General features: G+C 37.5%; 1 protein-coding gene across 1 annotated transcript in view; it reads right to left on the bottom strand.

Moving 5' to 3' along the window:
- The window catches only part of LOC124556058 (stress response protein NST1-like), a 630,068-nt gene that overhangs the window by 125,638 nt on the left and 476,889 nt on the right, over positions 1 to 27,541 (bottom strand). Inside the window, exon 12 of the mRNA XM_047130088.1 lies at positions 18,009 to 18,158. Within this exon, the coding sequence (XP_046986044.1) occupies positions 18,009 to 18,158 (150 nt within the window). The remainder of the gene's footprint in view (positions 1 to 18,008; positions 18,159 to 27,541) is intronic.

The raw sequence follows: 27,541 nt of genomic DNA, 5'->3' as shown, positions 1-27,541 counted from the left end.
CTGCATAGGTACCTGAAATGAGGAAAAACTAACTTTAGGTCAACTGACAAAATGATTGCTATCAAATGGTGTGATAAAAGAGAAGTGTGGGTGTTGATCATGTGTAACACAATACAAATGGTTGAAACAGAGGAGACTGACAGAAACACTAGCAAAAGATAAATCAGAAAAACCAGAAGTATTGTACGTGACAACTCAAATAAAAGTGCAGTTTACCACTGTGACATGCTACAGAGCTCAGTAAGAATAATGTGTAAGATTGTGAAATGACATAAAAAATATATTTTCACATCTTTGATCAGTGCATTTTAAATGCTCATTTTCTCCATAAGTCAGTTACAGGGGAAAAAATGGCATTGTAGAGTTTCTCCTACCTCCCATTAGGGAGATTGTAGAAAAATATGCAACAGAAGGAGAAAAGCTGGCAGACAAAGTAATTCTGATAACTGGAATCTTCTATGATTTAGGAGAAAAATTTGCTAATCTACAGATGTGTGGTTTCCATTAAATATAAAGTGCACCAGGATACCAGAGACCAATGCAAATGCAATGCACCATTATGTATTGTACCCTGTTTTGAGACTTGTCATACAAAGAAGCTCTTGTGAATAAATTATTTAAAAAAGACAGAAAAAACACAAAAATGTAACAAAAGGACAAAAAAATCTATTTTTAACTTCATCAGTGCCAGTCCAAGGCCTGGACTAAAACAAAAAATGACAAATAGATACAATGAGAGCAAAAAGTATTCAGACGCTTCCTTCAGGTAAAGTAGATCACTGACAAATGAATAGACATGATCTTTCAGAAGCTACACTATACATTTCTACAGCAAAACAAAGCTCCTACATATGATGAGTGTTTCAAAATGAATATTGGGGTTTAAAGGCTTTGTAGCATTTATTACATTCAACTTACAATTATAAATTACATATCAAATGAAAGAGCAACTCAAATATCTCATTATGATACGCTCATATTATTACCAAATAATGTATACAATTCATATATTATGAGTTTTGACAATGAAATTTACTTAGGCAGATACAGTACTGTAAAGCAGACTTGAAATACAGACTGTGTGTTAAAACAAGTCTTAATGCTTCGAATTTCTGAGTATGAAGCAGAACTCCTGATGATGAAATATGCTGACAGCTAACAGATGTTGTGTTTCAGGTGCTACAATACCTATTCTGTGCATGATGCCAATACACAGTTAAACAAAACCTACATATATCCATCACTTTAAAATGTTATGAAATTATTCCGATGTGAGGGAAACAATTACATTCAGGTAGCCTGATATTTGGGTCATGGTACTTGCCTAAGGATGCAGGGAAGGACTGAAAATATATACTGAGTATTTAAAATGTATTCAAAGAATTAAGTTTCCTCACTTTGGAGTGTCTTTCCAGATGAAGAAGTATGGTGGCAAGAAAAAGACTTGTTGTTTCAGATGATGTTAGACCTATTTTGTATTTGATGTAATTACACAGCATACATTGCATGAGTAAAACAAATATTATAGATATTCATCTGATTATGATATGCTGAAATTATTATCAAGTAACGTAGACAATCATAGCCAGGAATAGTGATTTTTGGCTGTGAAAGTTGCCTAGAAATGTGTAAAAGCATTGAAAATACATAATGCACATTGTAAAAAGAATTCAAAAGCTTCAAGATGCCAAGTTTAACATGTCTTTCTAGACGGAATAATGTAGTGGTAACAGACAGACCCGATTCTTCATATGCAGCAACAGCTATTCCATGCACAAAAGTAAATACACAGAACACATAGCACCAGTTAACAAAACATTATGCAGATTCATCTCTTTATGATGTGTTAAAATTATTCCAACATAATGGAAAGATTTTGTATTTGAAAACATCGATTTCTGGCTTTCGAGTTTGCCAGGGAACAATTAATTTTATTTATGTACTCAAAATGTATTTCAATGCATCAGAAGTGTGTTTCAGCAAGCAATTCACTTCCCTTGTGAAGTGTGTGTGAATGAATTAGTGTGCTAGCATGCCCTAAGAGCACAGATAAAATGGAGAGTGTGGACGTACAGGTTCTACAGCATTTATCTCGAAATCTATGACCAAAATATTCAGCACACAGCCAGGAGGCCACCACAGGTGCTACAGCAGCAGGAAGTGGACGCAGACAGAGGATCCTGTCACAGATAGTGGGGTAAGACCATAATGACACTGCACTCGGCATGGTCTGTGGCAAGTGTGTCAGTAGCAGTGAAAGGGTTAAGCAAGAAAGCTGTTAAGATCAGATTACACAACCACAATTTTGGTTAAGATAGGGGCTGTAACTTCTGTAACATACTGCATGTAGTGTTTAATGTTGAGAAGTTACAGAATAATATTCCAAGTGGTATACATTCCCAGGAGATTGGCAGCTCTATAAAAATTCTTGCATTGCATGTCCAGGCATCTCTGGTTGCATATATGAATCCCTTTGCCCTTGTATGAGATCACAACAATGTCATTTGGCTCACTGCTACATTTAAAATATCAAAACATCATAAATTTAAAGTTCCAACACAATATTATTTACAACAGTCAGCTCCTGGGGATGACAGAGATATTATTCAAACTGAACACAGCAAGTGAAGTGAAACAATTTCATCTAAAACTGTTATTATAAAAACCTTGCTTACAGCTGATGAAATTTGCTACATTAACATCGTAACAGTTTGAGATTGATACACAGGTGTAATGCAATAGGATATATGAACTGTAAGTGATGCAGCCTTCTGAAACACAACTACTGTTTTTTTATTAGTGGATATATCAAGTTCTTCAGACGTGAGATGAAAGTTTACTAGATTAGATGGCCACTCTTATTCCTGAGAATGCACTACTGATTTCTTTTTATATTTGTGACCCATAAGTTAAATTAAATATGTTATGATAATAAGAGAAAATGTATATGGGACATTATTAGAGAGATATGGCACAGATAACATAAATGTTCACAAATGCAGTGTCAGATGGGAACACAATAATTCTGCAAATATCCTTGTATCACTCTCACAAAATTCAACTTACAATACATAGCAATATTTCACTGGCATCAGAACACCATATTTCTTCCAAGAAAAACATCACTCAAGGTGTGTTTCAAAAATCAAAATTTGGAAAAGAATCAGTCAATATATTAATACAAATGGTAAAAATGATAACAAAATTGAGAATAGGCACAGTTAATTTCAGTGCATATGTTACATGGCATCACAGTAATAGCAAAACAAATAAGAGGCACAGTTAATTTCAGTGAACAAATTACTGGCTATTTCAATACAGCTTTTGCATAAATACAGCAAGAGTAACATATACAACAATTCAGCACACATGAACAATGCAGCCATGTACAGAACAATGCTCTGCATTAACAATCAAACACTGATGAAGCAAATTGCACCATTGCACATGACAGCTTACTGATTTTAAAATAAAAATGAGCAAAATAATATTTATGCTTTCAAGCTGCAGCAGTTACATGATGTAAGAATAATTGGAATATTAAAATAAACTCAGATTTTTTAAGAAATACGGTGTATCATATGCCCTGCAGCCAATTATTATTTTAGAACCTTCAAATATTATTTCAAACATGGGCAACTGCAGGATACCGGTATCATGGCCGTACATTTCTTTACATGTTAATTACTTAATGACATTTATCAAAAGGACTAGTTATTGCCATGAAGGAGTTATAAAACATCAAAACTGAAACAGTACCACCAGTCAGTATCAAAATAATAAAAAAAATAAATAAAAAGGACACACTTATGAACTATTGTTACACCGTACTTGAGAAATCAGTGGTACTGTACATGGATATAACTGAACCTGGGTTGCTACAATAATACAAAACCAGTGTTTCTGATGCTTCAGTATGTCTTTCACTACAACTTTTTACAAAGTGGGACTACTGAATGATGCATTTCTCATGTTTTGCGGCTGGGAATTAATCAACCTGAATTACTACAAAAATTCAGTATCTGTAACAATTAGATGCCTTAACTTCTTTAAACACATTGTACTAGTCTAAAACTAGAAGGAAGTTGTAACAGAACACAAAAACATGGAAGCTGAATCTTCATAAACAGAAAAGAAAGTGTGTGTGCGTGGGGGGGGGGGGGGGGGGGGATGCGTGAGGTGGGTGGTTGCATGTGCGTGTTGTGGGGGGCAGGGGGTGCAGGGGTGGAGGGATGTGTGTGTGTGTGGGGGGGGGGGGGGGGGGGGGGAGGATGGGTGAGGTGGGTGAATGTGCATTTTGTGGGGGGTGGGGGGGTGCAGGGGTGGAGGGACGTGTGTGTGTGTGTGTGTGTGTGTGTGTGTGTGTGTGTGTGTGTATGCTGGTACGTGAGTGGGTGGGTGAGTGATCATTGATCACATGGACCCCCTTTGTGATGAAAATGGGAATCTAATAGCTGAGCAGCAATCATTGTTACTTCTTCGTGTACCATTTTATCATCTTGCATCCAGGATTTCTGATACTGAAATATGAAATGAACCAAAGAAGATTTTAAATGTCTGCAAGTAATCCCTACATTAGCTACAGCATATTTAGAGCAATTCATTTTAAAACTGATGGAGATGCTGATGTCTGGTATAACACTAGCAAAGCTGGTGCAGACACTATTCTCATATATCTTTCACCACAACTTTTTAGGAATCATGTAATACAAAATGATTCAGGGATCATTTTATGCACCTCAAGAGTGCAAGTTCGTAATAAATAACTGATGACTTACAAATAACATCAAATTTTTGTAAATGATTGATCAATTCTAAAAGTGTAATAGTACCATAAAATTTCACATCTAGTGCCAAAATTTGAGAAAACTGCTTTGAGAGAAAGGTTTCTACTTCTGAGGTGACCAACAAAAGAGTAAGACGTTTACATTACAATAATGAAATATGCTGCCTGTATCAAAACCACAATACAGATCATGACTGTTTGTTACCTCAATGAAACACTTCAGTGTACTTCCAGCCTAATGGAATGAGCTAAGAGGTACACTGGTGTTACAGACACATGTGACATAAAGTAACTGTGTCTAAGGATAAGACCAAATAGATAATCACCTAGAAAAACAATTTATAGAAAGAAAAATATCCATATTGTATAATTTATATTATTGTATAAATGGTCCATTTTTTAAGCAGAGAAAAGGTCACTGGTAAGATCACTCAACAAAGAATTACGCATTGATCTGTCATTAAGATTCCTCAATTCTCAGTTTTCTTGTTAAATAATACAAGTGTGACATGATGTCATGTAGGAGGCTAGTGACCATTCTAGTAATTATGTGTAAATCTGTCGTTAAGTTGGGTAGGTGTCATAAAAAGTCATACAGCAGGTGAAGAATGACTTTATTGGTCACAAAGTGACATGTTTTGAGATTATTTCCATCTTCAGAGTCCTACACAAGTGCAAAGGTAGCACAAGGATAAGAGTATCACCAGATGTATTCGTAATATGAGATCACAGGCTAGGAAGTCTGTCATCTCATGTTATGAACACATCTGGTAATGCTCTTATCCTTGTGCTACCTTTGCAGTTGGGTAATAGTCTGAAGATGAAAATAATTCTGAAATGTGTCACTTTGTGATCAATATAGTCATTCTTCACCTGTTGTATGACTTTTTATGACACCTACCCAACTTAACGACAGATTTATACATAATTACTAGAATGGTCACTAGCCTCCTACATGACATCATGTCACACTTGTATTATTTAATAAGAAAACTGAGAATTGAGGAATCTGTCAAAAACAAGGTGTCATTTCTGCTGGTGTCTTCATGGTATACAAAAGTATGAAAACTGTCCTCCAAGAAGTGAATGTCAGCACCACAAAACATGACACTGAATATTCAAAGACAAAACTCGATAAATACAATTTCTGAAAATAAATTATCCTGTTCTCAAAAATTAAAATATTCAAATTCACTATCTTCATCCATTTCTATCTCTCTTGTTGCACTCTGTATTGCTTTTCCATCACCAATCTTTCATTCTTCTACTAGCACTATCTGTTATTTCTCATATTCTACTCATTTTTCCTGAATGAGTACCTGTGTTTTGGTCTGAGCAGACTGGTAATTACAGTGTAGTGAATGAGGTCTTGAATAGTTTGGACAGATTTTCCAAGCCAAGCAAATGGTCTCAGGAGAACTCCTGGGTGTGTGTTTTGATGTGTTACAAACTTCTGACAAGCAACACTGAATATAAAGCACTTAAAAGAAAAAAATGTTAACCCATGAACTTGCATCCCAGCTTAGAAAACTCTTGTGGGAGTTCCTTTTCAAATGTTATAGGACAGGACTTTTCTGTGTGTAAATGTGATGAGACATTTCCAGTTTGGTAAGCTGAAAGGAATCCTGTTGTCTTGACATTCTCTGGTATACCATTAGGAGTGGCTGAGATGCTTAACAGGTGGGGCACATACAAGCAGCCACTAATTTTGCATGGCTCATACGGCACAGCAAGCAGCTATTTGTGGTTCTTAACATGAAACTCGTGCCAGTATCAAAGGAGGTGGGATTTCCACCACTTCAGAGTTACTAACATTAAAGCACATGCCACAGCACGCAAAACTAAACATATTATTTTCTTATCTTCAGTATCAGTGCAGTATTAGGAATGTGCAGAATATTTATGTCTTAGGTTAGTAACAAAATGAATATTCATGTTAGTATGATGCTTTATGAGACATTATTCATTTTAAATATGTAGTGTTTTATGTCATTTTGATTAGTGTCTGAGAGTGATTTATTAGATAACGTTTTTGAATTAATGTTGGCCAATTGGTTCCAAGTTTTATAATATTGAAATAATGCATATCCCTACAACAGAGTGGCACAGCAGGGAAGAGACAATGGCAGTAGCCAATAGCAAGAGAACTGAAAGAAGTAGAGGGGCCAAGTCACACAAGTCACAGAAAGCTGGGCTTGGGTGCCAGGATAAGAAGGAACTTTTTGTTTAGTATTGAAAAGGTAAGAAGTTCTGTTTTCAGGACATGATTTAGTAAAGTTTTATGATTGTTTTCCGCTTGGCAGGTGGCCATGTAGTGGAAGTGCTGAAACTTTGTTTATTTTTTTAGTCCATGATAATTCATAATTTTTCTGTGTGTTTGATCATAGAGGAACTGGCAAGTTTTACAGAAAAGTATTTTAATGTACATTAACAGTGTGAACAATTAATCATGAGTTGTGAGCATTACTTTGAATCTGCTCTGAGGGTTTGGCTACCTGTTAGAGTTTACTGAAACTGTTTACTGCCACTACTTCAGTTGTGTTTTAGTGAGTAAACAACTGAATTTCAAAGGTATTTGTTCTGTTGCCTATCTTATTCCTAATAAACACCTCCAGCTCCATTCTTTTATTTCTATTGTATTTAACACATGCACAAAGAACTTATGGACTTGAAATCTTTTGAAATAGAAACTCTTTTGCAGCAGTGTGCAATTGGTCTCTAGGCTACATGGCTGCTACATCTTATGGGCCAACAGTAAATAAGTTTGTGCATTCCCCCCCCCCCCCCCCCCCCCTGCCCCAGCTCACCCTGCAGACCCCCCCCCCCCCCCCCCCAAGATAAATTTTCATTAATACAGGGTGGTAGTTAGTTATTAGTTACTTGGAGCTCAAGTCTAGGATATGCTGAAATTTATTAAGCAGGCCTGTAGACAGTAGCATGGAGGGCTAGGAAGACTTAAGAAAAAAAACTGAGTGGCCGTAAACATCAGATGGCATCAAAAGCATCACAACACTGTAGGCAGCCCATCATCTGTTCAGGACTTCGCGAGTCCAAAATTATCACTTCAGCACTATGAAATAACATATCCCTTTAGCCAGCACTCTGAGATTTCCTGTCATTGTCAGTCCACAGTGTTGCTCAGAGATGTCACAGCTCATCAAAACAGTGCCGTGACTTTCTCAACAAACAAGTTTGGAGTACTGCATCAGCACACACAGCATACATCTAGATTGTCTACATACATTAAGTATAGCTACTACTGCATTTTGTGAATGTTGAACTGAATTGTAAGCCATAGCAGACCATTGACTATGACTGTGGTTTGAAGCACATATCTAGTGATTCAGTAAGCCCTGAGCTGGGAGTGGAAATGCCAATAGATATAAATCCATGGTAGTTCATTTTGGGTAAACTGAATTCAAAGTTTGAGAATAAATTAGGGGAAATTAGATCTAAATTTGAAAGTAAAAGTGACATAATTGAAGGGAATATAAATGCAAAATTCGAAGGCTTAAAGTTAGATTTATAGAAGTTGAAAATATGTTTGTTGCACATTGGAAGTGATCAAGGAGAATTTAAGGGAGTATATGAGAGGGAATAAGTTACAGATTGACAAATAGGAGAAAGACGTTAAATCTGCTCTTGACAAGCTTACCAGCAATGTAGACATCTGAGACCTGAATTAAAATGTGCTGTAGAAACTCAACCTACTCATTTTGATTCCAGGTTCACAGAAGCGGTAAGTTTCATCATGATTACTGAAACTAATAAGTCTTGTGTGTCATGCAGGGACCTGCATCGAAATTGTTTCCAAGTGATAACATTTATCACACTGTTGGTTTATTGCCTTTTCATAGGGTTAACTTTGTTGTGGGTGTATATATTTGCTTATGGAATTATACCAGCCAATGATTTGTGTAATGGCTGCATACTAAACAATGAATGTCAATATAGAGTGAAAGACTTGAGGAGTAAAACAAAATTTTATAAATGCGTTAATGCTAAAGAGTGGAAGTAAGTTGAGAAATTTAAGTTTGACAGTGATCTTTTAAAAAATAATAACCCTGAAAATACAGTTTTGCCTATATGGAAGTTTTTGGAGATGATAAAAATGTAGGGCCTGTATGTTGTATGAAATTAAACACTACACAGAGTGAATGTGTGAAAGATGTGGGGAATGGTTTGCTGAAATAAACAGAATTAATGAGAAAGGATGTAGAGGAAGTGTAGCCATTTATTGATGTGAATGTGTATGATGTGTGTGTAGAGGTGTTAGCTGGGAGTGGGAGTAATATTTATGACTTAAATGAGAAGTTCTATGAACATGTTAAGGAACTGCATGGTAATAAAATGGTAGAGTTTCCTGTGAAAATCATAAAAAATTAAGAATGCTACAGATCAATACAGAAAACCAATCAAAAGAGAGATAATGGTTGAGTTTGTTGTAGACAGGGAGTCATTTGTGGAGAATTTCCTTGTGATACCAAGACTGACTGTAAATGTAATGCCTGAAATGGATTTACTGATCAATAAATTTGTGACTATGAAATGCATGAAAATGAGTTTGATTGTGCATTAAACAGGAAGAGGGTTAGATTTAAATATGTGTTATCTGAGGAAAATGTAATAGCAAATGTGTGAAATTACAGAAGGCTGAGGATGCTTTCAACATAGAAGAGAAAACTGAGTATAAAATTAGCAATAGCGTCTGAACTTAAATTTATTGTGTTTGCTTTTGGAGTGGAGTACTATGTAATTTTTGTGTATGTACATTCTGTTGTCTTTTAAGGATGTAGTGTATTAATGATTTTGGTGGATTTATTAGTACAATTTTTATTAATCACACCATGTACCATGAAGTGAGAATGTGTGGAATAAATAATGTACAAATGATGAAAGTTTCTTGTTTAATTAGAGTTTTAATTATATGTTTATGTGTTCTGATAGTACCAAAGTCATGGTACATGGAGGTGGCAGTATCACTGTAAACTTGTTGGCTGACAGTCAAGTGATTTTGACTGATGAAAAGTAACAATGGTAATCTGGAAGAATTTGACTCCTATGGTACTGATATGTTAACAGTTATTTGTTGGATATCATATGAATTGTGTTTTTGAATTGGATCTGGAGTCTTATTAGTGTGGTGATTCGGCGGGTTTGTTTTTGTGTTGAAATGAACTTCAGGTGACAGGGATTTTGATATATTTTTTGGTATAAATGTAGTGTGAGTGATGTACAGGGCGATTATAATTAAAATTAAATTTTCAAAACGATGTAGAAATAAAACCACTGGTCAGAATGACATCAAATTGGAACGTAATATTATCGGAGAAGGGGGAAAACATTTGGAGGAAGAAAAAAAAATAGTTACAAAATGTAGCAATAGATGGCACTGTATGTGTCAGAATATGTAAATGAAAACACTTATCATGAGCACAACCCATTGAAGTTGGTATAAACACACTGGGTGCATGGCTTTTCCTTCTTTCATGTCTGCGACGTTCTCCATGACCGTCTCAATTCAGGATGGTCCTCTTCTTGTAAAGTTGTATTAGAAGAATGATGACTGTGTATACATCACTCTGCAGAAGTTCCAGACACTGAAGGGTTTGAAAAAAGGTGTTGGTCTGATGACTGGCGTGGGTCTGGAGAAAATGATTCAGAAATTTGAAAAGACGGGTTCTTTTGGTGTGGAACCTGGTAGAGGAAGGAAACAATTTGATTCATTGCCAGTGGAAGCTGTGGCTACAGCAATGCAGGAGGAGATGAGTGGTGATGTGCAAACATTTAGTGCACAGAGAATTGCCCGAACATTGGACATACCTGTGAGCATGGTGCATAAAATCCTATGAAAAATCCTTCTTTGCTATCCATTCAAAATTAACCATGTGCATGAGTTGCTTCCTGTTGACCTGCCAGCAAAAGAGACCTTTGCTTTAGAATTTCTTGCTCACATGGAAGTGGATAATGATTGGCTGTGGAATATTTTGTGGACAGATGAAGCCCACTTCCATCTGACAGTACGTCAATACACAGAAGTGTCGAATATGGACAATGGAAATTCCACACTCAAATCAACCAGTACCATTTCATCCTGAAAAGGTTACTGTGTGGTGCACGTTTATGGCATCATTTGTCATAGGGCCATATTTTTCGAAGAGACACGTGTTCCAGTCCTGTTACCTGTACCATCACTGGTAAGCACTGTGAGCGTCTTCTGTGCAATCACGTCATTCAAGCTCTCCAACAGCATGGATGTGTGGATGGGATCATTTTTATGCAATATGGCACACCTCCACACATTGCAAATACAGTTAAACAGCTGCTGAAGCTCTATTTCGCAAATGCTAGAATTATCTGCCACCATTTCCCTACAGCCTGGCTGTCCTGATCACCTGATCTTAATCCGTGTGACTTCTGGCTGTGGGGCTATCTGAAAGATGTTGTATTCGGTGTTCCAATTGCAAACTTAGCTTCATTGGAGGCATGCATTGCACAATGCATTCTGAACGTGACCCTGGAAACACTTCGATCAGTTGTGGAACATGCTGTTTCTTGATTTCAACTTGCTGCAGAAAACAGTGGACAGCATGTTGAACATATTTTGCACCACGATTTTAATTGGTGCCTTTTATGCAGTTTTTGGCCTCAGGACAATTGAGAACCAATGTGAATGATGCTTTTTATGCCATTTTTGCCTCAGGACATTTAAAAACCGGTTTTTCCCATCTGTGTGACATGACCTTGCCATGGTGGATGGGCTTACATAACTAACAGTATCATACCCATACACCCATGCACACTGAGTAGTACAGTTTGTTTAACACCAAACATACACCTTAGGCATTGTTGTATGATTCATTTGTCATTTGTAGTTGACCAAAATTAACTTATGATGCTTACAGTGCCACTTATTACTATGTTTTGTAACTATTTATTTTTCTTCTGCCATACGTTTTCCCCTTCTCCAATAATATTCCTTTGCAATTTGACATCATTCTGACCAGTGGTGCTATTTATACAGTGGTTTGAAAATTTAACTTTAATTATAATTACCCCATATAACTATGCTTATTTTCTAGTTACACAACTGTGGACACAGCAGTGCCAACAGAACACTTATTTAGAAAGTAGCAAATTCAGAAAAAAAGTATTCTTTATACAGTTTGATAAGAAATGAATTGATAATTAAATGAAAGCTTGTTTTTTAATTGTGTGTTGGTTTGGCTAGCTACTTGCATAAAAGCCATGTAACAGCTGATTCAGAGATGTAAATTCTGTAGTATGGGCCTACACAGTCCAATTGGGTTAGATCCTTGAACTAGACATCACAAGCAAGTTAGAGTCAAAAGAAAGTTCTCTGTTCCGTTTCTTGTTTGAAACATTGCTACCATATTGGCTTTCATGGATTTACTTGAATTGTGTGAGATAATGCACAATTTGGTGAGTATTTATTGAAGTGAAGATTCAGAATCCCTCATACCAACTCTACTTCATGCTTCTTTCTACCATTTTTAATTTCTATGCAAAAAAATTAATTATCAATTCCAAAACAATGTAAATACAATACTTTCTAGTAAGCATTCCTTTTTAATTTCTTTCTGTTTAGACTTAAATATCTGTACACACATAAGCAATGAATGAGACATATTTGTACTGGAAATAGAGCATCTCAACAATGCACTATGTCCTATATGACAGGAATATTGGCACACCTAGCCCTGCCCCTTATCATGACAGTCAAGCTCAGGATAAACAAGGCACATGATATTAGCACTTTGGATAATAAGCAGAACACGAGTGACTGACAAACAGGACACTTCCAAGCCTGATGTCATGCAGACATTGTGCATTGTGTCACCCTGTAATGAGTGCATTATGCATAAATTCATTGCAGGAAAGCTTCCACCACCACAGTCAACTGCCGTTGGTGATGATGTATTCATGACAGGCATTCTATGGCAATGCAACTGACTGAAGTCTAAGACTGAAAAAAGAAGTGTGAAATATCTCCATTGTTGAACCCATGTTTCCCTTGTGTTATTGTTTTTCCTATAATAACATGTATCCTCACATTGGTGTTGCGTGTATTTCTTCAGTAAATTAATGAAGTGTGTGTAACAAATATTACTCATGTTTTATTGAGGATCGACATTCCCACTAGTGGTGACCCTGAAGTGAGTTTTTCATGCAACCTTTTGAACTAAGAGGAGGGGTGATACCCATGGTGTGTTGGAATGTTGAATAATGCTTTTATTTTTCTTTTCTTTCTTTGATTTGGTATACTTTCCTGGTGCCAACTTGGACAGTTGAAAAACGATTGGTGGTCCCACCATAAGAGGAATGTGGAAGCAGATGTTATGTGGCATCCTTGTGAAAGCTTCATGCAGCTCTTTCATGTCAGCCAAATTCTACATAGGTGTAGTGACATCTTTTAATTTCCACAGTTTAGTCTGAACTGTCCTTGAGGTAGTGGTGCATACACTAATGTGAGTGCAGAACACTTCATTGGTTTTAACTACGCATGTTGTCACTTCCTGCAAGGCCATCACCTTTCCAATCAACTCACTGGCAGTGTTCACTATGGTAAGAAGTTCACCTTTCAATGATGCTTCTGTGTTGACAGGTAAATCTGTAAGCTTCCATGAGGGCAATGTCACACCAAAAACAACAGTGTTTTTCAGTTTGTGAGAAATGCTTGAACAGCTTGTATGTCCATAAACAGTCTCAGTCTTTATATGGAGTTGAACCTTCCATCAACATGAAAATGGTGTACAAAATCCACCTCAAGGATCGGTTCATTGACTTTGGCAATCAGGAAGATCCTCTGCAATTTCTTGGTGAAACCCAAACTCACCACCTCACTGCATTGTCCAAAAGTAGGTATCTTAAAGCTGTTTTCAGCAGTGAGCCAGGGGACAACAGAAGATCATTCTTCAGGTTTCATCTTAAGTGTCATCAACTGACACAGCCACCGATGAAGCCACACCATCACCAGACTAGCCTCCACAGGAAACTTCCCAGTTTCTCCTGTTCTAAGACCAGTCTGCATGAAGGCTGGCAGGAGCATAGAGCATGAATATTGATTCACCCCAAGACATCCACTCTCTGGGAGGGGGGCTGTATGGTGAAATAATTAATTGAGGACTAAGACTGAAAGTTGAAGTGTGGAATATCTCTGTTGTTTAACTGACATTTCCTTTGGGTCATTGTTTTTCCTGTTAGTGTAGCTTATGTTTCCATACAACATGTATACTCATTTTGTGTTGCATATATTGTTCTAGTAAATAAAAAAATGTGTGTAAGTAATATTGTTCATGCTTTATTGTGGACTGATGTTCCCACACAATCAACTGTTACAGATTGTAGTAGTCGATAGATGAGTCACAGTGTAACAACTGAAAAGCCACCTTCTTGCTATGGGGTACAGAAACCACCACCCTACATATGTACCTCAGCTCATCGAACATCTCAAGGCACAAAAATTAGCATGGGCACAGCAACAGCAGCATCACACACTCAAAGAGTGCAATACGATTGTCTGGGTTGATTAACTGATTAACTGATTAACATGTTTGATACACACTGGAAGCTGGATCAGTTATGTCCAAACTCACATGATGTCATGCATCTCCATTGCCAGAAGATTCAAAATGGTTCAAACGGCTCTGAGCACTATGGGACTCAACTGCTGAGGTCATTAGTCCCCTAGAACTTAGAACTACTTAAACCTAACTAACCTAAGGACATCACAAACATCCATGCCCGAGGCAGGATTTGAACCTGCGACCATAGCGGTCTTGCGGTTCCAGACTGCAGCGCCTTTAACTGCACGGCCACTTCGGCCGGCCATTGCCAGAAGAACCCTGTTCAAGCAGGTGATGGATGGACATCAATGAATGGATCACAAGAACCACCTATAACTAGTGTCCATAAGTTATGTACAGTGATTCAGCAGTCAAGGTGGTTCCATAATACTTTCTCCACACCACAATGTATCATCATACTCACCAGGGCAAAAAGAGATGCTACATATTACCAGGTACATGTGCCTAATCCAACAACTCATAAACGTATAACAAGCTTATTATTTAAAGTGCTACGTTAGTTAAAACACAGAAAGTCAGTTATAATCTAACATAAGGAATTGTTTTACCTTAAATAATTCAAGAAAGACATGAACCATGAGCACTTCATTAGTACGATAACATCTACACTGCCAGAAAAAAATGCAACACCCTCAATGACAAAGTCATTTTATTGACAAGTGAGGAGACAGGTAATACATCACTGCAGAATTGTAGGGAACAAATTCAGACCAAACAAAACACATGTCACATTAAAGGGTGCCCAAATAATTACATCAATACACAATCCACCCACTCTGGTGGCAACACAGGTGTGTATTATCACGTGCAAACAATAATAAAGATGCAAAATTGCATCCTTCACTAGGTAGACCCAAGCATATAGCACCTTTTATTGCAATTTGACAATGGTTCTTGCAGGCCCTGGAGAACGAGTCAATTTCCACTTCATCATGTCCCATATGTGTTCAATTTGTGAGAGATATGGTGATCCTGCTGGTCAGGCAGTTGTACACCTCAAAGAGCACCTTTTGTCACATCAGCTGTATGTGGGCAAGCATTACCTTTCTGTAAAAGCACATCACCTTCTTGTTGAAGAGATGGCAGTAGCATAAAGATAACACCTTGTGCAATGTAACAGGCACTGGGTACTTTGCCCTGCAGAAACACCATATGTGACTGACCGTTGTAACTGACAGTCCCCACACCATAAAGCCTGGGATGGGAACTGTGTGCCATGGGCAAGTGAATTTGGGAACAGGCAGCTCACCAGGTCTATGCCATGTATGTATACGTCCATCACCTGCATACATACAGAACTTACTCTCATCACTGAGGACAATAGAGTGCCATTACACTCTGCAATCAACTCTTTCACGACACCAGAGTAGCCACGCTTGGTGGTGTCATTGTGCCAGTGGTAGCCTGATAAGAGGCACACATGATATTAATCCTGCTGCAAACAGACGGTTCCCAATGGTCTCTGATGACACAACAGGTGCAATATGTGTTCAGATTTCATCCCTGGATGATGTTTGGTTGGCCACTACTGCTCACACAGTGTGTCAATCTTAACATGTGTCTGTGCTATGCAGATGTCCAGAACCTGATGTAAGTGCATGGGCATGTTCCACAGACTACTGTTGAAAGCAGTTGCACACCACTGACACATTGTGCTCAATGCGGGCAGCACTCTATCAATATGTCCATCCGGCTTCCTGCACACAATGCAACCCTGTTTTGAATGGTTGAAGCAGCTCAACAGGAGTACTCCATCGTGGGACATGATTGTACCCTAGAATGAATGCTGCAAACAGCACACACCTTCAAACTCAGCACAATTACCGCCTGCACAGTCAAAACAGAGGGTGCACAGACAGGCCTCCTAGGCACCATCTGATTGATGATGATGATGACAGATGAATCATTAACATTACAACCTCTCAGTATCCACATATTACACCCTGCTGCTCCTGACCACATTTTTTTTCTGACAGTGTACATTCAGCCATAGTTCTTCAAACAGGCACCAAGCGCCTTACTGTCATATTGATTTATTTAGTTCAGAGTTTCCTTTGGCTTAAGTGTCAGCTTCACTTTGGAAAGTATTGACTTTTATCTTTCAAAAATCCTTATATTTCCACAAACTCTCTTGGGGAGATATTAGTTCACTCAGCATAAATATGAATGATTGAAAGAGATTGATTCCTTGAGAATGTGACAAAATAATATTTTTCTTTCCAAGTTACAAAGAGCTGATGGAGGTTACTAGATAGTAAACTTCCCTTTGAATAAAACAATAATGCTTATTTGGGCTAAAAATTACTTCTATAATTATGTGAAAACTGCACTGAATTAAAAATAAGCACTTTAATTGATGTTATTAGGAGAAATTTCAGTGTAGAAAAATTAAGAAACAAACCAAAAGGAAATTGCTACAGTAAAAATGAAACAGAAACAAATATTCTGGATAGATAAGAAGAGTCAGAACCAATTATTTGGCTGTTGGTCATGGCCCAGATTGATTTAACAGTTTAGCTTTGAAAAATATATCTGACAGCAATGGAAATAAATTCAGCTTATATAGTTTATACTTTGCTAATATAATTAATTGTGCCAAAAGTTACTAACCAAATTAAAGTTCTGAAACTAATATATGAGAATTCCATTGTAGATGAAAGTTTACTGATCACATAAACGTAACTAGCCTCATTTAAGCACTTAACTTTTCTTAAAATTTAAATAGAAGTGGGCCTGTAGCCACTTTAAATGTGAAACTCCATTAATTATTCTTAAATATTTTGCAGGAATAATGGTAATATAGCATAACAGAAATCAAACAGTAGTGGGTAAGTTGCTTGTTGGAGTATCAGCATGCAAACATGCAGAAGTCTTGTTACTTAACACTTAGTTTGTAAGGGCGAATTATGACACACAGACTGCTGCCAATTCCAAGTGGTATACTATGATTAGGCATCAAAACAGTTCACGATATTTTTGTAAGAGTATTGGAATCCCTGCTCTAGATGAATTTTCTGTAATTTTAGGTTACCTCTTCTGTGAGAGTTTGTGACTGTATAATGTTAGCAGGAGTTAGTTTAAGTATTAAATTATCAGTTACACACTTACATTTAATTTTTCATTCCTATTTGTTGTATACAGGATATGTATTTAGGTATATGTAATTATTTGTGTTATTATAATATGTATTTTTATATTGTGAAACAGTGTAATGTTATTTTCTTTCTTGATGAGTTCTTATGTCTTCTAACATATCCAGGAAATGATTAACAAATAAATAGGAAAAAATTCACTGCTGGACATGTTGTAATGATAAATCAGTCACCAAGGCTTTGTTATGGCTTAAATCTTTGCTCTGAACTTTGGAGCAGTCATTTGACAGACTGTAATTGAGTATCACTTGATTGCACACAACTTTTGTGGATACTGTGATAAATTAGCTTTCAATCACATGTTCAATCTACACAGATAGAGATTTTCTATGGATAAAAGAAAATTCATTTCCATAATTTTGAAAACAACTTATTAACGTAATGTAGATGCATGTGGTCCTGAATACTTTTATATAGTAGATTGTCCTATTATAATTAATTATAACACCTTAAATTACTCACTTGGGCGTGGCCGCCGCTCTGTATGAACTGGTCCATTAACCTGGCCCTTATGAACAGCTGCAAGTGGAGCACTAGAGACAGGTGCCCTCGGTTGTCGCTTTGGTGAACGATTTTCAACGCTGACCCCTGGGCCCACGGAGTGAGAACGAACTAAAAGTGAAGTCCATACACAACTTATAGAGTATGAGTATCAGTATATTCAGTATACTCTTAATCTTGCTATTTCCGCTTAGATACAAAGTATCAACAACCTGAGAAAAATTTGAAATTTAGAAACACTAATTGTTGCAACTAAAACCTTTTTCTCATGTGGTTGATAAACATATAAAACAATGCTTTAAAACTGTCCTTCATTTACTTATTTCTACTCTCCTCCCCTCAGACATCAAATAATAAATTCTAAATAATGAATATCAGCTGTAGAAAGAACAGTGTTGACTGATGTTTTATTTCATAATACATTATGACTAAATTATTTTTAAGTACAGAATTACAATGTATTTTAACGTTCATAGTTCTGTATATTTAAATTCACTTTATTAAATATGAATTGCCTGTATCACACTAATTAGCCCAGTCATGAATAAGCATTCTAGATTTTTTTTTAAATTGTTGCACTACCTTGAGGATTGGTTCAAATGGCTCTGAGCACTATGGGACTTAACTGCTGAGGTCATCAGTCCCCTAGAACTTAGAACTACTTAAACCTAACCAACCCAAGGACATCACACACATCCATGCCCGAGGTAGGACTCAAACATGCGACTGTAGCAGTCGCGCGGTTCCAGACTGTAGTGCCTAGAACCGCTCGGCCACCCTGGCTTGCTACCTTGAGGATTATTTCACTATCAATCTGTGGAGTCAACACTAAATTTAAGACTATTATTTCTTGTACTGTGTTGTGGTTTTCAGTCCAAATACTGTGTAAATACTGTAATCTATATCCATTTGGACCTGCTATCCATATTCATCCATCTACAATTTTTACCCCTCATGCTTCCCTCCACTATCAAATTGACAATTCATTTATGTCTCAGGATGTGTCCTACCAATTGATCCCTTCTTTTAGTCAAGTTGTGCCATAAATTTATTTTGTCCCCAGTTTGATTCATTACCTCCTCATTAGAGAAATGATCTACCCATCTAATGTTCATTCTTCTGTAGCACCATATTTAAAAAACTTCTATTCTCTTCTTGTATAAACTGCTTATTGCCCACATTTCACTTCCATACAGGGTTACACTAAAGACAAATACCCCCAGAAAAATCTTCCTAACTCTTACATTTATAGTACATAGTAACAAGTTCCTGCTTTTCAGAAATAATTTTTGTGCTATAGCCAGTCTATATTTTGTACCCTCTCTACTTTGGCCATCAAGAGTAATTTAACTGCCCAGATAGCAAAGATCCTCTACTATTTTTAGTGTCTCACTTCCTAATACAATTCCTTAGCATCACCTGAGTTAATTCAACTACAACCTTTGTTTTACTTCTGTCTTCTAAGATAAATCTTGCATCAGTATTGATTTGCGTGTTCTTACATTTATCAAGAACCCAAACCAATCTTTCCCGAGGTTGGCTTTTATCAATTTTTCTATTCTTCTATTAATCATCCCTGTCAGTGTTTTTTTAACCATAACTTATTAAACTGCTATTACAGTAATATTCACCTGAAATTCTAAATATTACATTCTTCTTGAAGTCTGCTGGTAGTTTACCTATCACATAAATCATGCCTCCTAGATCAAATAGTTCTGTCCTGACATATTTTCCCAAGGACCTCAATAATTTTGATGGATTGCCATCTACTCCCAGTGCATTTTTTTATTTAGGTCTTTTAGTGCTCTGTGAAATTCTCCTTTTAGTATCACATCTCCTTTTCCTTTCTATAATAGTTTGTTTCTGTAATAGGTTTTTCTATTGTACAACCCTCTACATATTCCTTACACATTTCAACATTCCCTTCTTTTCTTAGTACTGGCATGCCATCTGAGCTTTTAACATTCATTCAGGTGCTTCTATTTTCTCCAAAAGATTCTTTAATTTTCCTAAAGGTCTGTTGTTCTCATTGTCAAGCATACTTCTGCACTTTTGCATTTATCTTATACCAATTTCTGCTTTGCCATTTTGTGCTTTCTGTCAGTCTCATTTTTAGATATCATTAATCCCTTCTGCCTGCTTTATTTGTTGCAGTTTTATATTTTGTGCTGTTGTTAGTTAAAAACAATATGTCATGTATTATGCAAGGATTTCTACTGGGCTTTGTCTTTTTTGCTTAGATGGCTGAATTCATGAGTAAATTTAATTAATACTTCCATTTTGTAGCAGTAAGGGCTGAGTCTCATAAAAGTAGATCATAGATAACAATATGAATTACAGTGTCTAGCATTAAGAAGATGGAACTGCATATGGAGACAAAAGTTAATTGAAACCCTGAATTTCTTAAATATGTAAGCACATACAAAAAAAAGTATGACAAAAATCATTAACTAGCAAAGCATACTTCAAACAATAGATTCATTTTAAATGCTAAAAACAAATCAAAAGCTTTTTGGTCTGTTATAAGAAGTTAAGTTGGCAATGAAATTGAAAGAAACTGTCCCTCTAAACTAATAATAAAAGGTAGAGCTGTTACAGAGCCCTGTCCAATATGTGAATCCTTCAATGACTTATTCATTAGCTGTAATGAAACTGGTGACTGCTCACCACCACGTACAAATTCTAATAAGAAAGAGAGAAATTGCTCAGATTTTAAGTTTTCCTATGCTTCAAACTCTGATGTTATGAAAATCATAATGTCCTTAAAAAAATTAAACTCAGTTGGTCAGGGTGAGGTTCCCATTAGAATAATAAAAACAGTCTGTCATAGTCTTGCATATCCACTCTCCCTCATAATCAATCAGTCTTTTGATGAAAGATGTTTTCCAGATAAATTAAAGTATGCCAATGTTTGGCCAATTTATAAAAAGAGCAAACAAGATAAAGTGAGGCAAAAAATGAGAAAAAATCTCATTGTTACTGATTATTTCAAAAATATTTGAATGGGCTTCATGTGATAAGACAGCAAATTATAATTCATCCCACAGCACTATTTTACATAATCAGTATGTTTTCAGGAAAGCCTGCAGCACAACCTTATCCATACATGAACTGGTCACAAAAGTTATCAGCTGTCTTGGTAACAGAACATTTGTATCATACATCTTCTGTGAACTTATCAAGGCCTTTAACACTGTAAATCATGACCTGCTTCCCCAAAATTGACAAGCTATGACTTTCAAGGAATATCTGTTACTTGAATGTGATCACACTTGGCATATAGAAAATGAAGAGTACTTGTTAACAGAAGTGGTAAGAAATACACGCAATTATACATTTCATAAGGTTCAATATTAGCACCAATACTATTTTTGGATTGTATTATCTTTGCCATGCCAGATTCAATCCAATACTATTCATTATGCAGATGAGTCAATGGGAATAGTCTGGTGTAGACCCTATGAAGACTTAATCCACCATATTGCACAGATACTTGAAGAAGTAGAGGCATGGGTCAAATACAATAATTTGGAATTAAACTTTGCAAAACCAGATATTGTTCTTTTCACCACAAAACAAACAGCACAATGTATAAGTGAATAAGCCCTATGGACGAAAAATAGAACACTGCAAATTGTATCAAATTCCTTGGTGTAGTAGTTAATAAAAATATAATTTGAAATGTCATTGACCAATAATCACCTGTGACTGTTTTAAAAATATGAAAAGGTTTTCAAATACCACAAACAGTCACAACATTTGTTGATTACTAAATTATTTACTAAATTATTTATCACCTCAAAAATGTCACTAAATAAATAATTTAATACTCAACAAATTTTTTGACTGGTAGTGGTACTTGAAAATCTTTTCATAATAAAAATATGTTGTAGAGTTACCATGTGGGCAGCATACTGATTCAACTGAACAGTCTCACATGTCAGAATGTCTCATATCGAGTCACTGATTTAACCATAACAAAACTGTATATTATGCATATTTTGTTTCAATAGTTTTGTGTAGTATAATTCTCAGTGGATCTGATAAAACTAATCCACTAAGCTTTCAGACTACAAAAAAGATCACCCAAGCCATGATGAGAGATAAAAAGAAACAACACTCCAAGCAAACCTTTACTTAAAAAGCTACAGCTAATGTCCATTCCAAGCATGTATACAACTGAGATTCTTGTTTGCACAAAGAAAAACCCACAACTTTTTGAGGGGCACTGCTTCTTGCATCAGTATGAGGCTAGACATAGAGAGATTTACATGTTGCAAAATTGCTTGAATGACAACTATGTAAAATAATGTGTGTCTATAGAATTAATGTCACATGTATTATAACCCCTGATTATTTTTCAATGGTAGCTGTGTAAAATAATACCTGTCTGAAGAAGTAACAACATAAGTTTTATAACCTTAGATTAAATTTATTAATCTGCATTCTGCTTTAGAATTGATAAGCCACCTCTGTCACAATCTTCAACTGTATGAGGCATGTTATGTGATAGTAAAAAATTGATTTTATCTGACTGATTCATTTGACCCTATGCTGCCTTCACTATTTCATCTATCAAAGCTACCCATCCATCTTCTTTTGGATAGCTTTCCCCTGTTGCAGCCAATCATTGCCTAATACTTCCTTTGAAAACCTCAACAAACCCTGGTTTTATTTATCCAGTTCTCATCTTCTTATTTTCATACATTTCTGCAGTTTCTTTAGCTTTTAATCTGCAGTTCATAACCACTACATTATCTTTGATGATTTTTGAACAAAGCATTAGCAATGATTAAATTATTCTGTGTCCAAATTTCTACCAGGTGGCTTCTTTCTTCATTCCTTTCTCCTAGTCTATGCTCTCCCACTATTTTTCCTTCTCCTCCTTTTACTGCTATCAAATTCCAGTCCCCCATGACAAGTAAATTTTCTTCTCACTTAGTGACATAATGAAATTTTGTATCTCAGAATTCATTCTTTCAGTCTCTTCATCATCTGTGGATCTAGTAGGCATACAAATTTGTCCACCTTGAGATATAACTGGCTCATTAGGAGAACTGTATAATGAAAAACTCAATACTAGATTTATATAGGAGTAGACAACATACTTTTCAAGTGAATTTTTCAATACTTGTGTTTAATACATTGTATCTCTATTATTTTGATCTACATTTGCAATTATGTTTCATACTGCCACATATATTAATTGCTGTTTAATACCATTTAAAGTAATTTAATGAGTTGTAGACAGCAAAGTTAGTCATTTCATTTCACATACTAAATTATAAAATTATACAGATCAAAACTTTGTTTACATCTATTTCAGTTCAGTCAATTTTTTAGTGACAAATCCAGGAAATCAGAAATTTTCTAATTTTGTGGTGACTGCTGATGGCAGATTGGCTATCAAGAGTCTGTCTAAGCCGCTGTGAAGCTGTGTGATATCATCTTTGACTCAGTATGTTTTCTCTTGGTATTGTGATAATTAGTGAGTTAGGGCTTTGTATCACTGTACTGTAATAAACACGTTTTGTTACATAAAGTGGTCACGTGGCATTATACTCGCCAAGCATAGCGCCTTTTTTCCACATTGGTGAGCCTGATTTGGTTGTTTCATCTGCGAAATACATGTTGTGTGTTACCTGCTTTGCACCAGTACCTGTAGGCAATGGATTGCTTACCACATTGTGACTTGAATACTCTGTTCCTGGCTCCTACAGTGAACTTTCACTGTGAAGCACAAACTCAGCCTTCATAACACTTCTCAGATCCACCTGCACATGCACGTTCACTTCGTACTGGTTCTCCAGAGGTTAACCTCACCTGGCTGATGCTGCCATGGTGGGAACCACATGTAGTCAGGCCACTATGTCCTGAACAACACTGTTTGTTTCGAGGCTCATTTGGTCTATCCAAAGTGTGTACCACATGATTTGAAGCATGAAGCCACATTCCCACATCAGCTTGCTGCACCGCTGTCTCCATCTTCACTGCCTCAGCAGCCTGTTAATTTTGTTTATCGGCATACAATGCAATGTTCCACTCACTCATCCATACTGTTTCCTACAAACTACTTGAACTGTTCTCCAGTGACCATGATCATCCCATCTGCACTGATCAGGTTACCTTCCCTACCAGCCGCACCATGTGTGACATGCAGACAATGCCCACCTGCCCCCCTTACGCAGGCCTCAGGCGGTTCGTTGCATCCTCTGCCTACCTTGTCCACTGCTCTGTATCACAATTCCACTGCTGACAGCATTCCTCTTCAACTACCTAATTCTTCACCATCCGCCAACAGCTCATGCCCTATACTGTTCAAGAACAGCACATTCCTACAGACAGAGTCCCCAGACTTCCCCAGCTGCAGAAAGAAAACACAAAAACATGGTTTGCCTCAGTGGGCATCTAGGACATTTATGGAATAATTGATGACAATGCTCATTTTATTTGTCTTATCAGTCATGTCCATGATCATATAGAACTTATTAGGGATTTGCTTCTCAACCTGCCTACTCAACGTAAATAGGTCATTGCAAAGTCTCTCATCACACCTGTCACACCCTCTGCCAGAGGTGATGCATCACATCCTCTGTGAGATACAACTACATGACAGAACACCTTTGAAGCTGTGGTGGCACCTTCAAGTGTAGGTTGGTTCAGAGGACATGCCTCATGTTGCCTTGTGGTCACTCCAGCTCATCAGACATCCACCGACCTGCAACTTCAGTTACTTTCACACTCCACCCACACAATGGAATCCAAACTTCGGTTGGCAGATCAGGCATATCATATCATCTGCCTTCGACAGCTTCTCCCTACTGTTGACTCTTTGTCTACATCTAAGGTTGGCAAACTTCAGTTGGCAGATCAGGCATATCGTATCATCTGCCTTTGACAGCTTCCCCCTACTGTTGACTCTTTGTCTACATCTAAGGTTGGTAACAGTGCTCCTGCTTTCTGCCTATCACCTCCATGTCCGGCTGCTGGAGCTGAACAAACTACCACCCTGCCACCTGTTGGACTGCTGCTGGCACCTCCTACTCAATCCTCTATGAGACTCCCCTCCAGCCTGACCTGAAATGCAGCAGTTACCTCAACATGCTGGCTGATTTAGATGCTACAGTTCATGGTGATGTTACAGTGTGACATTACTCACTCAGTTGTCCAACATAGTGGCTCCTCCCAGAAGCAGAAACTACATCTTGGACTCTGCCAGCAACCTTCCATTTCTGGTCGACACTGGGGCAGATGCCAGTGTCATTCTCCTCTCCTGCACACCTTCAAGCTTTCTCTTTACAAGGCTAGTTATTTGTGCTGCCAATAACTACAACATTACTGACCATGGTGCTGCTGAACTCAGTCTCCAGCTTATGCTGAAGCTACAATTCCCTTTAACCTCCTATGTTACCAATGCCGATGGCCTGGTCCTCAGAATCAATTTCCTCTAGCGTTTTGGTCTCTCTCCCAACCTGCATTTGGCCATCTTACTCTATCACACAATTGTCACCAGCATTCCCAGCTCCTTTGCCCCTTCCAGACCCTCACCTCTGGGTCAGTGTGGCCCCTTTTTTCATGCTACATCTGAGTGCTCCCGTTTGACAGCTAACCTTGTCAACTCACTAGCTGAACTTGTGACACAGAGCTGTGAGATCAATGCCCTCCATTCCAACAGCAAAGTTCTCCATCAACTGATTACCAATGCATCATCCAACCTGGCAGGTGCTTTCCACATGGTCAATGACCTCACTACTTCATGGCTGTTTCACATCACTGGTTCGGCCTCCATGCCCACTGCTCCCTCGCCCCCAACCATGCTTCATACAACTTAGGTCAGTGACACTCAAACTATTAATTTTTGTGTGATCTGGCACTTTCATCTCATGTTGATACACTTGTGTTCCCCCATGTACTCAAACTACTCTCATTGGTGCAATCACAAATGGTACCTGTCATAGATTATCCACTCGAGAAGGCCCTCCAGGTCATTACAAGGCTAGGTGCCTAACCTCTAAGAAACTTCTTCATGTCAAAGCAGCCATTCACAAACTATTAAATGGCAAAATTGTGCATCCATTCAATAGAAACTGGTCATCACCCATTCATCTAGTCCCTAAGAAGGATGGTTCATTCCAGTTGTGCTGTGACTACACAAGCTCAACGCTCATACCATTACTGACAACTACCCTATTCCTCACATACAAGACTTTGCTCAACAACTCAATGCCACATGGATTTCATTTTGATTGACTGTTGCAAGGCATATCATAAGATCCCTAGGTACAAAGACACCATAACAAAAACATCTATCATTATGCCATTTGGCTTGTCTGGATACTGCCTAATGCCATAGAGTTTCAAGAATGCTGCTCAGATGTGGCAACAGTTTCTTGACTATGTTCTTTTTTCCCCTGCCTTCTTGCTACTCCCATCTTGATGACATTCTCTTCTACTCCACCTCCACCAAGGAGCATGAGCAACACTTAACATAGGTCCTTAAAGCAATTTCCAACCATGGTATGGAGATTAACCATGACAAATCACAACTGTGCCGCTATAGTGTTACTTTCCTTGGTTACATCATCACTGCTGCAGGAACCCTATCTGATGTTGCACCATATCACATTTACCAATGACCTGCCATTACAAGAGGCCTACTGTGATCTGTGATGATACCTTGAAATGGTAAATTTTTTCTAGTGCAATATACCTCATGCTGCTTCTGTCCAGGCCCTGTTGACAGACACTTTGTTGGGCAAGAATACTTTTGGGTTGTGGAAAGTGCAGTGGTCCAATGACATGATCCACACATTCAACACTCTCAGGGCTGCCCTTGATAAAGCAGTCACTCTCAAGACTGCCCTTACTAACGCCATTACACCCACCAAGTGCTTTCTGATGCTCACTTCGCTATCATGACCAACGTGAGTGAATCATCGGTCAGTGCTATTCTTCAGCAACACATCATTAATATAACCCAAACTCTCCATTTTTTCAAAAAAACTTCCCTTCTCAGTTCAAGTGGTCAGCATTTGTCCAGGAATTCCTCACAGTCTATGACGCCATGCAATACTTCCAAGAGGACACTGAAGGACGTCAAGTCACGATCTTCACCGAGCACAAACCATTCATGGATGTGGTCCACAACCCTGCCAATGATCTTCCCCTGCAATGTTTCCATCATATGGACCTCACTGGTCAATACACCACATTTGTCCATTATATCAGGGGTACTGATAACATTGTCAATCATTAGCTTTCATGTGTGCATGCCATTTCTTCTCTCTTGGATTTGAATGAACTAGCATGCCTGCAGATGGATGGCACAGACATTCAAGATCTGCAAGATTCTACCTCTGTGTTGACAGTGGAAACCTACTGTCTTATCAGCTCTTCATGTCCAGTGTTATGGGTACTCTCTGTCCCCTGGTCCTGGCCTCCCTCCAGTGTATGGTTTTTTCAGACACTCATGATCCGACACACCAAGGAATTAA

Source organism: Schistocerca americana, chromosome X, assembly GCF_021461395.2.
Source record: "Schistocerca americana isolate TAMUIC-IGC-003095 chromosome X, iqSchAmer2.1, whole genome shotgun sequence".
In the NCBI taxonomy this organism is placed as follows: domain Eukaryota; kingdom Metazoa; phylum Arthropoda; class Insecta; order Orthoptera; family Acrididae; genus Schistocerca; species Schistocerca americana.
This window is presented reverse-complemented; position numbering and strand designations above follow the sequence as displayed.